Source organism: Cnephaeus nilssonii (assembly GCF_951640355.1).
Source record: "Cnephaeus nilssonii genome assembly, chromosome: 4".
NCBI classification, from domain to species: Eukaryota; Metazoa; Chordata; class Mammalia; order Chiroptera; family Vespertilionidae; genus Cnephaeus; species Cnephaeus nilssonii.
In genome coordinates this window covers 101,374,398-101,389,341 of record NC_137075.1, presented here as the reverse complement: position 1 = coordinate 101,389,341, position 14,944 = coordinate 101,374,398, and the positions used below count along the sequence as shown (strand labels likewise).

At 37.8% G+C, this 14,944-nt stretch overlaps 1 protein-coding gene across 4 annotated transcripts in view; it reads left to right on the top strand.

The window, feature by feature from the left end:
* UNC79 (unc-79 homolog, NALCN channel complex subunit) overlaps nucleotides 1-14,944 on the top strand; it is a gene marked incomplete at both ends in the record, with an annotated part of 163,937 nt that overhangs the window by 78,060 nt on the left and 70,933 nt on the right. For 2 of the 4 annotated variants that reach the window (XM_079768872.1, XM_079768870.1), the window contains 3 exons: nucleotides 7,960-8,246; nucleotides 10,813-10,995; nucleotides 11,788-11,950. In XM_079768872.1, coding sequence (XP_079624998.1) covers nucleotides 7,960-8,246; nucleotides 10,813-10,995; nucleotides 11,788-11,950 — 633 coding nt within the window. Of the gene's footprint in view, nucleotides 1-541; nucleotides 608-7,959; nucleotides 8,247-10,812; nucleotides 10,996-11,787; nucleotides 11,951-14,444; nucleotides 14,595-14,944 lie in introns of all 4 variants that reach the window. The other 2 variants (XM_079768869.1, XM_079768871.1) reach the window with 2 other exon arrangements.

The window sequence follows — 14,944 nt, the reverse complement described above, 5'->3', positions numbered from 1 at the left end:
TTTTATTTATTGCATTTTCCTCTATTTTTCGACAAGCTAAGGATATGTAGTGTTTTGAACTTTGGAAGAATCAATAAAAGCCCTGTAAGCAATCAATAATATAGGTGTTCAGAGAGCAAAGATAATAACAGGTGCCCATTTCAGAATATGCTGTGCTAATGTGAGGCCCCAGGTGAAACTGAATCAGATCCTAAAATCCAATACCTCAATCAAATAGATTACAATTTCTATAAGAACGTCCCAGCTCCTTTAGAATCGAACTGATCAGTTTGGGATATACAGTTTACTTATTGTTATTTCTTGTTAATTGATTCACGTGACAATTCTGAAGATTCAGAATTAAAGTAACATTGCAGGATGTTCTTGAGATTCAAATGAAACCACCAAACTTTTGTGATGTAAACATCTACTGTGTGATGTTAATTACAAATAGGAAAACTAAACTTGCCCCTCCTATCCAATGCAGTTAGCACTAAGTATATTTTCTAGGCTCAAGTTGTTTTTAATGCTTATTTAAATAGAGTTGTTGTTGATTTTTAAGCTGTGAGGTTGACCAGGCAAGAGCAGTCTGCTCCAGCTCTCGGTGGGACACCCGAACAGATGCCAGGTGGGTACTTCTGACTTGAAGGGCTGTGTGCAACTGTCTCTCACAGGTGGACAAGGTAAAGGGTGCGGTGTCTCTAACTGGACCACAGTGATATAGTTAGGTTTGGCAAGCTCCAAGGGTCTTACCCCAGGTGCTCAAGCATTTGGGCCCCTGACATAGCAATTCCTTTTGTATTAGCAGATGGCTTTTGCTGCTGTTAACTTTTGGTCCAGTAAGAAGCATCTTGTTACCTGAGTACACACTGAGTTCCCCAGAGAGCCAATATGACTAGAACCATACCTGGTACTTATATTTGTATGTGTATTTACACATAGAAATATTATGTTCATATATATCTGCTATAGGAAAAAACATACATTTCATTCGCATTTTAAAAGGTTATACATTTGAACCACTGTCATTCACTCATCCCCGTAGTCATTCCTGATTCATTGCAGCTCTACATGCCTTCCTGTCTCTCAGAGAAAGAGTTTCCATTGTTTGGCGCATCATGGGATCATATCCAACTTGGCACAGTGTAACTGTCATTTGATGTTCCTGAATTATCCTAAGGGTTGAAGGGACACTGGCAAGACTATTACAGACTGAATGTTATTCACACAACTAGTCCCATAACTTGTTGGGAAAACTGAGAAGGTTCTGAGTACCTGCTTATTTGTCAGAAACAAGCTTGGTAACTACCATCAATGTATCATGCTAACAAAGATTTTGTTTTTATATTACTATTTTCTAAGAATAGTTTTAAGGTAAACTTTTCAGAATGGTCTCAGAAGGAAAATTTCAAGTAGGGAGACTTTGAAGACTGTGTGTTTGTTATGTGTTATAAAAATGACTCTAGAAAGAGAGGCGATGAGGGATGGGAGAGGAGCACAAGATTATGATTGCAGATGGTAGGTGGTGGCCAGAGTGTATTTTCTCCTTTAAAATCGATGAGAAAAAAGGGATAGCAAATACTTGGCAGAGTCTCTCTACCTTATTTTGTGCATCACTTGTGCCTCAACTGTGCTGAGATGGAAGGAAGATAAAATAAGAACTTCTGCTTCTGAGTTCACTGCAAATGTGAAATCCATCCAGTTTCCCTGCAGTTAGGTCTTTTTGAGATTGGCCTTATGCAGTTTCACAAACTATCTTGATTTGACCCCATCTTTTCTTTTTGTCATAAGGCTGAATTGAAAAGCTATTAGTTATTATCACCCATTATAACAATCCAACCTCTCACATCTCTTTGGGAAAATGTGTATATACGTTTCTTAAAGTGAAGAAAAGTTTCAAGCATCTAATTGTTCCATCAAATGTGACAAGATAGAAAAGGGGCAAATAAAAGCATTGTTCATATTAAACATAAATATCATTTACATGACTTGCATAAGCAAAACTTTAGATTTGGAAACTTATAAATTGCTTATGATTTCAAACTAGTTTTTCAGTTTTGTATTATTATTCACTTAACACTGAATGTTTTAACTTGGAAGCAAAGACATACCAGGACAGTCAGAAGACTACAGGATGGTTTAAGATAATAATTAAATGGAAACTGAAGAACTTGCTATTGAATATACTTTTGTTCGGTGCAGATAATGCACTCCTCTGTGCAAGACCTTATATTGATTAGGCCTGAAGTAAAGGCTGAACTTTTTGTCACTGGATTTATAATTTATGGCTCTCTGATATGAACATGCACAGCAAATTTGCAATGGAAATACATTTGTAAGGCTAGTGAAGAGCTACATTCCTCCATGACATTTATGAGTCAAATCAAAGGCCTTGTGCAAATATAAAAAATTCATAGGATGCTATAGCTGAAATATTAGAAGTAGGTTAATATTCTCATTTTTACAGAAGAGGAAACTGAGGTTTCCGGAGAAGAGCAAGTGCCACAGGTTTGTTGGTGACAAACAGATCTGGGTCACAAGCCCAGATGTCTTGATCTCTCTTGCAAGGCATGTGTGGTAAATGCTAGTAGGAGCTCTACACCTTTAATCCCAATTGATGAAAAGTACACTTTCCCCTGCTAATCTGAAATTGGTTTAATCTTAATTAGATATAAAGTGTATTTTCACTAATGCTGTGAGAACCAGAAATTCTTTGTCTTTGATGATTCAGAACATCTGTTGAATATTAAGTGAACATGATGCATAATGCTGAACAATAATCACTCCATGTAATAACATGGGGTTTCATTATATCTTGCCCCTCATCTCCTGGAATGAATAATTAAACAGTAGTAGGTAAATAATAATAATGTTTCATATATGTATAGTGCTTCTATCTATGAAGAGTGTTTTTGTGCAAATCATCTAATTTCGATTTTACAACTATGGATATATGTAAAGTATTATTTTTTTTCACTTTACATACAGACAGGAATACAGGTCCTGAAGAATTAAGAAATTCTGCTTAGATGGTTTGCTGAAGATCACATATAACTAACTAGTTAGGGATAGAACTGATACTTGAGTCCAAGATACTTGATTTGCTTTCTTTGCACTACAGCCTCCTCCTGAGGAATTGTTTTTAGGATATTTCTACTCCTTAGGATGACATGAGCACACCAGTCTAGTTATGGAGCTGACCTGGGCATTCAGGTCTGCTACAGTGAGCATCCAGGAAGCCATGAGCATCTAGACCAGAGGATCTTTCCAGTTAGAACCTACAGATTGGTCTAGAGCTATCCTAATCCCTACAGGGACATGGATGCTCTACTCCAGCCCGTAGAGAAATCCTGAGACCTCTTGGTCTGAATTTGTATCAGTAAGTGAAGGTACCCAATGCTAGGTACCCAATGCTTGGTAACATTGGTGAAATTTGTATTGATCTTTCCTGCCTCCCTCTTAGGTTCCAGCCTGGACTTCCAAATTGCTTCTCTTTTGGGCTCTCTCTCTTTTTTCCTAGAAAGATGGTTTATAATTCACATCTTCATAAACTTCAAAATACCTATTGATCATTTCGATCCAATAAATGAAAGAGTACAGTTGTTTTTTGTAGGAATGCCCTTGTTTGAATTGATGGTTTTGGGAAATGACAGTTTCCCAAGTGATAGGATGTGGGGTAGGAAGAGGCAAAGGCAGGGATGGGGAGCATATGAGGATGCAGAGTTAGTCACCAGCCTCAAATTTACAGCCTCTGTGGCTGTGTGCACACACAACAGAACTGCTGTGAATGAAGCTGTAAGTTGAGTTAATGAGCTAGGGAGACCAGTGAGGCAGTGTGGCTAGAACAGTGGTTGGCAAACCGCGGCTCGCGAGCCACAGGCGGCTCTTTGGCCCCTTGAGTGTGGCTCTTCCACAAAATACCACGGCCTGGGCGAGTCTATTTTAAAGAAGTGGCATTAGAAGAAGTTTAAGTTTAAAAAATTTGGCTCTCAAAAGAAATTTCAATCGTTGTACTGTTGATATTTGGCTCTGTTGACTAATGAGTTTGCCGACCACTGGGCTAGAACTACTGAAATAATACAACCTCATTTATAGGGCGTAATCCTTGGCTTCTCTCGACCGAATGCAGAGTAAGCTCGTGGAAGGGGTCCTTTCTGCCTCTGCTTGTCACGTTGATTTGACAGCGGTGGCTGTGAGTTGACTTATACAGAGGAATGTTCCCTAGCCACTTCCTTGCTGTTTGGAGACTTCATCAGTTTTTCTCCTATAGAGAAGACAAGATCTGAAATATTTATTTGAATTCAGTATATGTAGACATTTATGAATAATAAGCATCTACTATAAGTCAGACACTGCCCCATATTCTATGAAGGTTATAAAAAAATGGATGAAACATAGCACTTGCCTTCAAGGAGCCTTTGTTCTTATAGGGGAAATAAGTCAAGTGAATGAATAAAAAATTCTGCCTTGCATAATAGCTATTTGTCACAGGAGAGTTAAGAAATGCTATAGGAAACTGTTCATTCTTCCCTTCCCCCCTCTCCTCTTAACCTCCTTTCTTGTCCTTGGACATTGACAGAGTTTAGGGATCACATGCAGTTACTGAGAGGAAGGTGGGCACAGGTAATAAGAATGGCATCTGGGGACCAGGCCCAGAGGGTTAAATTGGGGATGGGGTGGAGGACCACTCTATAAGGTGAAGGGAGAACGTGAGCAAAGACAAAGATGGGAAATGTTGGTGACATTCTGAGATCCGTGAGGAGCCCAGGTGGTAAGGATGCTGAACATTTGGGGTGGATGGAGTGATAGGAGATAAGTCTGGAAAAGCAGATCCTGATCCCGCCTGACTCCAAATTGTTTGAATAAATAAAAGTGTACTATGGAGTTTCGATCGGTTGTACCACTCTGTGGACAGATTGCAATGGGCCCAGTCCATGTTCAGGTTATGGTAGGGTCTCTCTCTCTGCCTTGTGGTTATAAAGGTGCCTACCTTTTTCTTTACAGAAATGATCAAATCTCTTAACACATTAAATCTCTATAGTTAAAACAGACACAGGAATTTTATGGAACAGAATTCAAAAGTGTTTTAATGGTCACACCTTAGAGAAAATATTGTAGGCATTTAATTTAAAAATGGAAATTTTGTAACCTTTTTAGATAACTAATTGTTGTCTTGAACAATAAAGAAAATGTCAACTTTTCTAAGCTCATTTTTCTTATGGATTTGATTAAGGTAACTTTTCTTAATGAAGAGTGTACCAATCACAAGCCTACAGTATTGTAAAGAAAGAGCACAGACTTGCAAAGCCCACAACCAGAGGGGTAATTATTGGAATGAAAAGAGGGTTTTCCCCCCATTTTATGCAATAGATACCATTAGCTAGTCCATTTTTCAGTAAATATAGTGGTTTGTTAAGGAGCATTCATTCCTAGCTATTCAGAAAAAGCAAAGTAGAAGCAGCCAACTTAAAGTACGGAAGATCAATGAAGATGAATTTAATATGAGGATAGGGCATTTGTGAAATGATGCTTATTCATTAGAAAAAATGAGATTTGACAGGAAAAGTTAAGGTTACATACTTTATCTGTAATAGTGTCAGCTATAAAAATAAAGAAAAGTAAATAAAATGAATGTCCTTTTGCATTGAGAAGAATTTTGACATATTTAAAGGTGAAGTCTGATGGTTTATTTTCTAGACCCAAACTGGGATAGAATGAAATGGGGAGCCAGTGTCCTAGTTGGGCCTAGTCTGGAGTCTCCTTTCTTTTGTATTGAGGTCTCTAGATTCTCAGGGTTATAAAACAAAAGTGCAACTCCTTCTCCCACCCTCCTGAGTTCCACTTTTAACTTTGGGACTTTGGAGTCCAGCCACTCTGGACGTGGAGGTGGCTGAGCAGGACTGAGTGATTCGTGCTGTCTGAAATCTTGTCCCCGGAGCTAAAAGGAATTGCGGAACGAAGCTATATTGTAACAGCCATCACTTGCTGCTATAATAACATTGAATCCTGCAGGGAACCTGGATTTTTACACTTGGCAGATTCTTGGCTCAAGCTTGCCCAGAGCAATAACCTTCTTCTCGTTGTAAAATAATACTCTGGAGGGAAAAAAAAAAAATCAAGATTAAATGTTTTTCAATGTTGAAAAGATAGTTTTCTAAACTTTTTCTATTTTGCTTTATGAGGATGTACATAGGTATTGCTTTTGGTTTGATCTTCTATTCAAACATTTAGTTATAATGTACAGTGATGCTTCACATTTTTGGGCTCTTGGTGAAATGGGGTGATTTTTTTAATGATGGCTGATGCATGGCTAGTAAATAATGATAATATTAACAATTGAAAATTTATTATTCACTCTTCATGTGAAACACCATCATAAAGCAATTCTTAGGTTTTGTTTGAATAATTTTGGGTAAAATTTCTCTTAAGTACATTGCACATATTTTTCCCCTTCATGGACAGACTCTATAAGATAGAACATGTTAATGTCCTAGGGTCATATTGAAGTTTGTCTGACGCTTTCCCCTATGTTAGAGGCTCTTTGACTTACATGATTTCTCTGCCTCTTCATATATTGTGCACTATCCCTTCTCAGTGTGTCACTTTTGAACAGACCAGCATTCTTCTGATCATCTGGGGAAAACTAGACAACCTAGTTGTTACCTTATGTGTAGTGCTAACCTAGTCATGTCTGAACTTGACATGGCTTTCATGCCCCGCTAAAGAGAAAGGGTTTGGGCTTGAGGCAGTTGATTTCCACAGTCCCTAGAAATGTTCCATCGATCTTACTGCCAAATTGGTTAAGTTAATGGGTATAAATCACCTAGTTTTTTTTTTTTGTTATTTCCTTAATATCATCATAAAATAAACATGGTCAAGCTTTGGTTTATAATGATTTGTAACCAAAGCCTGTCATCATTTAGCAGAACTGTTCCTTGCAGGATGAGAGATGAGAAGGCTGGTGTGCCTACCTAACCCACCACGCTAAAATGGTTTCCAATTTAAAATTCTGATGCAACTTGTCAAAGGAAGGACAAGAACAGCCCCCCAAACAGAAACATAGAAAAGCAAATCTCACTCTTCCTTCCCCCAAAGTCCTAAACGAAACCAGATCAGAAGAGGCAGAAAAACAAAGGAGACAGGGTCTAATTTCTGACTTTGAAAAATAACAGAGAAAGTCAATGTCAGGGAGCTGCTCATTATAATTCTTTGTAGGGTTAAGAATAAGTCAAGGGCAAAGGTGTTTTTTTTTTTTTCTTTCCATGTGAACTTTCAGTTCATCTTCATGTGGCTTTTCTTTTTCCTTCCCCCCCCCCCCCACCCCCCGCCCTTTTAAAAAAAGTTCATGCTTCTTTCTTTCTGTCTGTGGCTCTCCCTCCCTGTATGTTCCTCATTACATTCAGCAGGGCTTATAATTTGCTATTTATAATTTTTACTATATTATTGAGAGACTACACATTGCTAATATCTCAGGATTTGAAAAAGAAAACTTTTTTCCCCCACCAGCTGATTTATGAACATAACTGAATCGAGATAATAATTTAAACAAAATAACCCAATGGATGTCTTTGTGCTCAGTGGGTTTTAGAATATTATTATTTATTATTACTGGTGATTCTTACATGCTGATTTGGCAAAGCTGAAAGGGAAACTTCTCTTTATCACTGAGGATAAAACGTTGCCCCTAAATGAAGTTTATTTAGGTGTTTGTCTTACTGTTTGAAGGGAAGTTAGCTTTGTAATGCCCATTTTTATTTCAAATTTCTTTATTATTCCCCAATTACTTGGTTGTAGATGGACACACTAACTTCTACCCTTGGACTAATGCTTTGCTTAGTAGGCCATATTGTGCCTTTAAGTTTTTCCAAAAAAGAAAAATATTTAATGGCAGAAGAATGGTGCTTTATACTTTAAGGGAGGTTTTAGTGTAAAGTTACGTGTGGAGGAGCCACCCACTGATGCCCCTTCTTGTACTGACAGGACAACAATCCCCTGAGAATGACAACACCATCAAGGACCTGCTCCCAGAAGACGCTGGGATCGACCACCAGACAGTTCACCAGCTGATTACAGTGCTCATGAAGTTCATGGCCAAGGATGAGAGCAGCGCAGAGTCAGACATTAGCAGCGCGAAGGCCTTCAACACGGTCAAGCGGCACCTGTACGTCTTACTCGGCTATGACCAACAGGAAGGTTGCTTTATGATTGCACCTCAAAAAATGCGCCTGTCAACTTGCTTTAATGCGTTTATTGCAGGAATTGCCCAAGTAAGTGTAATAATAGCTTTCAGAAGTCATACCATTGGACTTTCAGTAGAAACAAGTAATTAAATCCATGTAGCCAACATTACTTGAGTATAAAAGTTTGTACAAGTTACTTTCTTAGGGGTCTGTGAGGGGAATATACAGATGAGTAAGATTCAGCCACCTGATGTCGTAAAGGAAGTTTGGGATTTTTGGGCGGTTGGTATAAAATATATGTAACATAAATTAACCATTTCAGTCATTTTTAGGTATATAATTCTGTGTCATTAAGTGCATTCACTTAGTTATGAAACCACCACCACTATCCATCTCCAGAACTGTTTCATCATTCTAACCTGAAACTCTATCCAGTGAACAATAAGGCAGTGTGGGATTTTTATTTGTGGGTGCTTTTTTTCTTTTCCTTTTAAAATTATCGAATTTATTGGGGTGACATTGGTTAACAAAATTATATAGGCTTTATGTGTACGATTCTATAATACATCATCTGTATAATTGTATTGTGTGTTCACCACCCCAAGTCAAGTCTCCTTCCATCACCATTTATCCCTCCTTTACCCTCTTATACTCCCCCAACTCCCTTTCCCTCTGGTAATTACCATACTTCTTTTTCTTTTTAAAAAATCCTTTTCCTTTTTGGCTTCAAGTGGAGGGTTGAATTAATCATACAACTTACTTCATGTCACATCACCATTATTGGCTATTCTATGTTTGCTACTTCTAACACCAATGCCATGGTGTACATCTGCCATGCTTTAACTATCCATTCCCCTGGTGATGGACACTCACATTGCTCCCAACTCCTTCCTACCCCAAACAGCTCAGCAATGGACATCCTTGTATATGCACCTTATCCACTAATGTGGGAATTCCTTTGAGATATGATCCAAGAGCAGAATTAAGGGATTGTGGAGTATCTTGAGTGCCTAATTTGACCAGTGCTACAAATATGACTCTCCAGAATGGCTGTACAGTCTGTAAAGGGCATAGAACTTGGGGAATAATGGACATGAATTTCAGCTCTGCCACTGTTAGTAACTCTATGACCTCAGGCATCTTCTGCTTGTTTGCTCATTGGTAATGGACTTTTTTTTTGAAAGATTAGAGACAACATATTGCAAAGCACCTTGCTTAGTGCCTGTCCCATACTAGGAGCTCAGTAATGGTAGCTGTTATTAATGAGCTCAAATAGACTGTAAAATAATGAACACAGATAAGCAAAGTGGGAGCAATATGTAGGTAGTTGTCTCTTGCTGATGCTGATAATTAGATGGACCACCACTAACACTCAGCTGTCTGTGTTGAAGAGAGAGTGCACCATTTCAGACACCAAGCTCTCCCTCCTTCTTTCCCTCCCTCCCTCCTTCCTTCACTCCCCTGCTTTTCCCTTTCTAAATCCATGTTATGCGTATTCATTTTAGAAATATAACCAATAAGGTAAAATACAAATCTCAGAAAAGCCCATGATAAATAACTAACATTTTGGTATTATCACTGGCTCCAAATTTACACACATATATGTATGTATATATCATATACATACATACATATATATGCATATATAGTATATATATGCATGCACATTTTTAATAATGATAAGGTCATGTTTACATATTGATATATGTATGTGTATCCTTTTAAAAATATGTTTTTATTGACTTTAGAGAGAGAAGAAGGAAAAGGGAGAGAGAGAGAGAAACATTGATGTGAGAGAAAATTATCAATTGGCTGCCTCTTGCATGCCCCCCGTCCTGGGGATCACGCCCACATCCTGGGTATGCCCCCGGAATTGAACCAGTGACCTCCCAGTGCATAAGGCGATGCTCAACCAACTGAGCCACACTGGCCAGGGCTGTATGTGTAACCTTTCTAAACGTAAAATATATTACAGAGTTCATATAATGTAAATAAATTTGTATCATATCCTATTAATGGCTACATAGTAGTTTGCTGTCATAAAAACAATCTTTTATTAACTAGTCCCATAATGTTGGATATGTAGGTTTGTTTTCAGCTTGGGGTGGCTATAATGCTGACTATTATTTATGCACACATCTTGGAACACTTGTCTGATTATTTCCTGAGGATATATTTAATTGCTGTGTTAGAGGCTATGTGCTTTTTTTACTTCTGAATACATGTTGTTAACTTGCTCTCTTGAAAGGTTGTATTGAATAATATACTGTTTCCAGAAAGGTAATATACTGTGTCTGAGAATGTCCATTTCTCCACATGATGTCCCATATTAGGTGTTTTGATTGATTCTAAGTTTTATTCCACTTAATAGCTTAATAGGACATTTTAATAGATAAAATTTTATTTTGATAGATAAATTAAATAGATTATTAGATAATTGAGTAGATTAAAACTATTTTAATATACAAGGTTTTAAAAAAATTTCCGGTGAGGCTGGACTTTCCCCCTTTATGCATATTGGCCATTACTATTAATATTTTGTGAGATGCCTGTTAATTATTTTGCCTGTGTTTCGATGGTTCAGATTTTTCCTTTTGGCTTATAAGTGTTCTTTATAGTTTTCCTTCAGTTATTAATTTCTTTCCTATTTCAGGTTATGGACTATAACATTAATTTGGGAAAACACCTTCTCCCCTTGGTGGTTCAGGTGCTCAAATACTGCTCTTGTCCTCAACTACGGCATTATTTCCAACAGCCACCTCGTTGTTCCCTCTGGTCCCTAAAACCTCACATCCGGCAGATGTGGTTGAAGGCCTTGCTTGTCATCCTGTACAAGGTGAATTGCTGTCGTTATTTCTTTTTTTGGTGGAATGATTCTCTTAGTGCGGAGAACACTTAAGAGACCGGTGTTGAAAATTTTGTAGGACAATCATTTAACCTTCAGAGGAAGAATTGTCATGTACAGTTAGTGCTGAGAAGCAAAGAGCTATTGGAATGAAACTAGAAATGGAGGCCATGTCAGTGTCTTCTCTTGAAAATGTTTAAAATAAAAAATGATGAATTGTAGGACTTCGATCAACCACCTCTATTTCTGATCAGAACCTTCTATTTTATCTACATATTAATCCTTTGCACTCGCTTGTTTTTTTCTCGATTCCTTTATTCTACTCGGGATTTAATTTTTTAAATACCCCAGATTTTACAAAGCGCGGCAGTAGAATAAAAAACTGGAGTTTCTTTTCATACAAACTTATTTATTTGGATTTTTTTATATTTCAAATTATTGATACATTCAATAACCGTCACACTCGACATCCGAGTGCAAAAGGTTAATTTTTATGTCAGAAAACAAGGAAAACATTTAAAATTGTATTCATAGACCAAATGTTTATGGCAAATAATTTTGTTGAAAGGAATTGTAACTGCAAGCTGGCATGCATTGCCGTCTGTGGTTAGGTGCAAGAGGCAGGGAATAAGGGCATGCATGATAAGGATTTATGTTTTTGCCTACCTATATTTTTCTTTTTTACCCTAAAGAAATGCTGAGGAAACTATCTAGCAAGATCAAGTGGAAACTTACCCTTCAAAATAACCATTTATATATTTCTCCCTTTGTTTTGTTGTGCAGTATCCATACCGGGACTGTGACATCAGCAAGGTCCTGCTGCACCTGATTCACATAACAGTCAATACACTCAATGCACAGTATCATAGCTGCAAGCCCCACGCCACGGCAGGACCTCTGTACAGTGACAACAGTAACATAAGCAGATACAGCGAGAAAGAAAAAGGTACTTTACACATCTCAATTCTATCCTAAACTTAGTTTGAACGCGTAAAACATTCTGGACAGTGTTTCTCTTAGGTTAGGAGATAGAAGGGGGCCCTCAGGTGTCATTCTAGAGTCAAAAAATCACTTACTGCTTCATTAAGTTTCCAACTTTCCCATGAATGTTGCTGCCTTAATTTTTAAAATGGAAGAGAAATAATTAATATACTTCTGAAATCCATTTCATAAGAAATAGCGTTTGGTAAAGATTGCCTACTGTTTGGTTAAGAGACCTTTATGGGCCTTTTCCTACGTGACGGAAGCACCTTGCTTTGGGCTGTGAGGTAATTCTTGGTTGGCACTTAGTGGAGCCGTGTAACCTTGTCGGTCTCTCGTTTGCTCCTGAACTTTGTGCTCACAGATTTGAATGGAGTCTACATTTGCCGACATGCTTTTTGTAGCCGCCCTATTCAATAAGAATTGATTTAAGGCAACTGGAATGAAATACTTTTGCTGCATAGGTTTACATTATCTCCGATATTGACTTTTTATATTGATAGCTTTTCCACAAAGGAGTAGAATAAAACTCTAGAGTAAAATTATAGCCTGAAGAACCAAGGTGTTTACCTTTAGTGCATGTCACGGGGTGACTAGACTTGTAAAAGGTGACATCATCTAATCCAATCCTGGGAGACAGCCAAGTGTCCCACGACCCTTTGGTGTGTTATATAGTGGTGTTAATGGAGTCTGACTTGGTTGACTGCTCTGAAAATATCTCAATAGGATGGGTTGGAGCCAGCGTTCCATTATTGGTTTATTGCTGCAAGGTCTGAGTCTAGGTTGGCTATAGATGGATCTCAGAGTACTAAGTTATTTAGTTCTGGTATCAATCAGACTCTTTCTGAAGAATATCTTATCTACCAGTTTAGCTCCTCGTTTCTGGGAAATTGGGTAGATCCAGTTACACTAGGGATGTCCTCCTTGCGGCTCAGTGTTTGGGCCAATCCCAGGTGACCCTTTCTAGATGGGAGATGCCATTCTGAAGCCTTTCTTCTCTATTATTCAGTATAATTGAGAATTATTTTGCAGCTATACAATGGCAATTGCATAAATCTTTCCTCAAAAACCTGCATTTTTAAAGGAGTATGTTTTTATAAAAGAAATGAAAAAATGAAACAGGTCACTGTGTTGCATCTCCTCAAGACACAGGAGTTTGATAGGCTTTCTCATCTCTGTGGAAGTTCACTGATAGTTTTGTATCCATTTTATGGTTAACGTTTATTTATTTATTTATTTTGACAAAAAGGATCACTATTCTTGGTTTATCTAACATCTACTGCTTCAAATTTCACTTACTTATAGACTCTTGTGTATGAGGACAGGATCAAAACTTAACTCTGTATTTGTACTACCCTTATGCTGTAGAAAGCTTAAATAACCTTAATCGCACCTGAGCCTCATTTTGTCACATAGGTACATGTTGATATAGGCCAAATACTGTGATTTCAGTGATATTCAACGCCAACAGTAGGTTAATTTCATTTATCCTGGTATTAAGTGCACTTTTGTAGCCGTTTCTCTTGCTGCTTTGAACATGGCTTTGGCCTTTCCAAAGCATGAAAGAACATTTGAAATTAAGTGAACTTTATGGGCTGCAACATAGCAACCCTTTCCATATTAATTCATTTTTGTGTCTATCTTTGATTTAAAATTGGCCAAATGGGGACAGAAGAGGACATAGAAACACGCTTGATAGGCACTCTAGTGACCAATTTGTTTAGGGGGCCTCAGGCTGATGAGCCAAAGATTCTTTCTGGGATTCATAGTAGTTACACATGGCAAACTCCTCAGAGAAGAGTCTTAACTAGGGGGAAATGTTATCTTCTGTTTTCTTTTTCCTTTGTTTACTCTTTCAGCCCATAATCATTTGTGGAGCTTTTAAGACGGCCAGTGGCTTTTCTAAGCTTTTTCTGTGTGTTGTGTGTTTCATTACCAAATGTAGAGTACAGTATTTTGCATTCACAAAGTATAAGGTGCATGTACTGTTAGGCTGTGTCTATGCCAGTTCTCAAATCCTAAGAAGGCATATATTTTTGGAAAGAGTGAGAACCACTCATTTTGCTTAATTTTCTTTTGCCAAATTAGCCTGAAAATTCACCCCACACAGGAATGTCAAGCAGTATCCCAGACTCCTGACACCTATGTATTATCTGGTTTTAAGTGCATTGGGAAAACTTCTGCATGAGGCTCTATTGGAACATTGAAATGTCTCTCTTGAAAATGCTGCCAATTGTCACCTGGAAAATGAGGGGCAACCTTGTATAACAGGTTGCTCTGTTGAACATATGGATGATTTGATGCCTGGATGACATACCAAGCCATGGCTAGATGTGGGCTGGCGTAGAAACCACCCCAGACTTGGCTCCATGTAATGCTTTCATTGAAATGCTTGTGTAGACACAGCCTAAGAGAGAATAACCTCTTAAGTGTAATTTTGACTTTCTCTCCCCAATTAGAAGAAGATAGTGTTTTTGATGAATCTGATATTCATGATACACCTACTGGACCCTGCAATAAAGAGTCTCAAACTTTTTTTGCAAGATTGAAAAGGATAGGCGGCAGCAAAATGGTGAAATATCAGCCGGTTGAGATGAATGTACAGAGAAGTATGAATTTTTTCCTCTTAGTAATTTTATGCAGAAATGTTGTACTCTACCGTTTGTTTGGGGTAAAACCTTAATTTTATTATGTTACGACACATTTTAATACCGTTGATTTTATATATATGTATGCACAAACAGTATATATATATATATATACACACACATTTATATATATATGTGAATCGACAGATACCTCATTAACGTCATGACTGTGCTAGAGGGCCATTGCTTGATTTGATTTGTTGCAAATCGTTTGCTTCTCTTCCACACAATTTGAATATAGTTTCCTAGATCAGCCTCAGCCAAAGCGATCCCCTCTCCGGTACAAATGAACAGAGCTGAGGAATTTTTCT